This window comes from Bactrocera latifrons, unplaced genomic scaffold, assembly GCF_001853355.1.
Source record: "Bactrocera latifrons isolate USDA-ARS-PBARC rearing strain unplaced genomic scaffold, ASM185335v1 scaffold_766, whole genome shotgun sequence".
In the NCBI taxonomy this organism is placed as follows: domain Eukaryota; kingdom Metazoa; phylum Arthropoda; class Insecta; order Diptera; family Tephritidae; genus Bactrocera; species Bactrocera latifrons.
The window spans coordinates 2,963-6,023 of record NW_017537452.1 but is presented as its reverse complement, the minus strand read 5'-3'; the positions used below and the strand labels follow the sequence as shown (position 1 = coordinate 6,023).

Genomic DNA, 3,061 nt, shown 5'->3' with positions numbered 1-3,061 from the left:
TCCCTCTTCAACTCTCGGTATCTATCCCATCCCGCACGTGTTGTGGTCGATCGTAACGTTGCGAGGTAGGCAGCCTGTTTTCTCTCCGCGACGACACGGTACTCCTCGTCGTACCTGCTGTTCTTGTGCACTTTCCGAAATCATGGTTTCGGTTGCAGCTGTACGTAAGGAATTTGAAATGCCGTCCCACAGTTCCCTTATACCGAGCTATTGACGAGTGTTCGCAGAGAGCAGGTGTGCAAGSCGAGTAGAAAAGCGTTCGGCTGACTGTTGTGATTGCAACTTCTCGACGTCGAACCTTCCTTGTGTTTGTTGGCGTACTTTTTTGCTGCACGGACGTGGGTGCGAATCTTGTTTTGTTTTGCTGTGAGTGCGCTAAAAGCAGTCACAAAAGGCATCTGTGGTCATATCGTCCTTCTCATCCGTCGGGACGTGGGCGAAAATAAGCGATATGTTGAAGAACCTCGCTTTGATGAGGAGTGGGGCCTAGTCGTTTATTCACCGGAGTGAATGATAGTACTCGGTCGGAGTTTCTCTCAATTAAGGGACCGGACATTGTATTGCATGCCCTCAATTCGTAATCCTTATTTCGTTTGCCATGGTCGTCATCAAAAGGTTGGTCTCTCATCCGAGGTTCGTTGTTTCCTTTCATTGCGGGTGTTTTTTTTTACGTAGCTTGCCCTAAACCCAGCGCACAACCCTGCGGTCTGGATATTTCGCCTACTTACTTTAGCTCGCCTTCATACGGATGTTCTTAGGCTTGGTCAAAGACCGGAAGTCGAGASCTCTTTGAGTCAAATGTAAAAGAATCGTTTCTGGCCACTCCCCAAGTGAAAGGCGGTCAGAGAACTTTCCTCACTTGCGTGAACTTCTACACATGACTCCATCCTCTATTAGGTAAATGTAATTGTGGTTGCGATATATGATCATGGCTTTTAACAAAGATTCGCAATTTAATATTATATAGCATTGAAGGACGTTCAAAAATCGCATCAACACCAGAAATTATAACCAAAACACTGGTTATGGTTTTCAAAGATCGTCGATTGACTAAGAGAGATTTAGTAGAGGCTCTACACATGTGTGGCAGTGTGAGCCATATTTTAAGTTAAATKTTGGGTTTTAGAAAGCTGTGGGCACAATGGTCGCCGCATTCGCTAACARTTAAACAAAAACACATTCGAGTCAGACTTTCTCAGCAACATTTAAAGCGTTTAAAAAAGGATAAAGTGGATTTTGTGCCTCGATTTATGACTAAAGGCTAAAGAGTGGTGTGAACCTGGTTGTTTGGCTTTGAAACGAGTTCGTGGCCGGAAATCGGCCAAGAATGTTATGTCATCCGTTTTTTGGGATGCGAGAGGAATTTAGAGTGTGGATTACTTGCAAACTGGTAAAAAAATTACTTGTGAATATTATTGCAACCTTTTGGACCAGTTGAATGAAAAATTTCGCGAGAAAATACCCGGTTTAATGAAGAAAAAATTATTTTTCATCAGGACAATCCACCATGTTATTTTGACAATGGTTAAAATCCACAAATTRAAGTTCGAAGTGGAGCATCCAACGTATTCACCAGATTTGGTCCCAGCGAATTCCATTTGTTTCCAGAMCTCAAAAAATTTATGCATAGCAAACTTTTTTCATCAATTGAAGAGGTCACAACGGCTGTTGAAGCGTGTTTTGCAGAATTTCCGGATTCTCATTTCAGGGATGGCACCCACAGATTGGAGGGTCTTTGGAGCAAATGTATTAATGTTAAGGGAGATTATACTGCTTAATAATAAAGTGTATTTTGAATTATAAACTTGTGTTTTTCTTATGAAACGACAAAACTTATTGTGTATATGTATATATACTATATATTTGTTAACAAACATCTAACATTTTATAAACAAGACCCCAAAAACTATTATAAGATCTAAAATTATTTTCACTACTTTAATGCCCTTTTTCATGGTGTAAGTATTATTTTGAGTAAGCGATTCAAATTCAAATTAACTCACAAATCAAATCCATAGGTATTTAGGAATTTTAGGACTTCTTTTATTATGGCAATGTTACATTATTTTTCTTCAGTCAACACCTTTGGCTCTTTGTATAGTGTTGCCAACATCTTCTTTAACTGAGATAGAAACATGCTTAGACAAAATTATTATTTTTAGCAGGTGTCTTTTCTAATTGATGGCGGAAAGTAAAATATATCTATTAAAAACAAAAATAGTTACCATCATTTTTATTCAGCTAATCTCATATTTATTCTTTTGGCTAGATAGAAAAGCGTTGATATTGATTGTAGGTAATATATCCGAAATGTTTTACTATGTTAATAACTTTATTGGGTTTTTAGATTAATATTTTAGAGCAAATTTTAAAATAATTTTTAATATCTCCAATAATTATGTTTTTTATTCAGGGACAAGCAACGGACATACAAATCCAGGCAGAAGAAATTATAAAGCTAAAAAAGCAATTGATAAATATATACGTAAAASATACGAAACAATGCTACGATAAGCTTCAACAGGATATGGAACGTGATAACTTCATGTCGCCAGAAGAGGCGAAAATAATGGGTTTAATTGATCATGTTCTGGAACACCCTCCTCAATCGGAGGCAGATGGTGATGTTATGACCACAGTTAAACACTCAGATGGGTAAACATAGATAATAAGAATTGTACACACTTATTAAAGCCTTTTGAAGCGATAAAACCATTATGATATAATTTTTTCATTGTATGTCAAATTTTATTTTACTTTATATAATTAATTAGTTTTTTAAATTATGAACCGTAAATGACTTCCATGCTCAGCCACGTATATGCGACATTTAATTCGAAAATTATTCATTGCGGCTTGAGAGGTTGAAGTTGGGATTTGCATAAATCAAATGCTACTGAAAAGGATACGGTTCGGAGCAGTTTTGAGTAAAGAATTCATTCAACATCTTTAAATAACGGTGCTTATTGACAGTTACTGTTACATGGTTATCTTCAAAGAAGTATGGTCGGACAATGTACTTTTACGAAACTGCGCGTCGCACAGTAACTCGTTCTGGGGG

At 37.4% G+C, this 3,061-nt stretch overlaps 1 protein-coding gene across 1 annotated transcript in view; it reads left to right on the top strand.

Annotated features, from left to right (window-relative positions):
• LOC108976449 (ATP-dependent Clp protease proteolytic subunit) overlaps positions 1-2,739 on the top strand; it is a 53,715-nt gene extending 50,976 nt beyond the window's left edge. The window contains exon 3 of the mRNA XM_018945563.1: positions 2,414-2,739. Coding sequence (XP_018801108.1) covers positions 2,414-2,659 — 246 coding nt within the window. The 3' untranslated portion in view covers positions 2,660-2,739. The remainder of the gene's footprint in view (positions 1-2,413) is intronic.
• Positions 2,740-3,061: the final 322 nt, after the last annotated feature.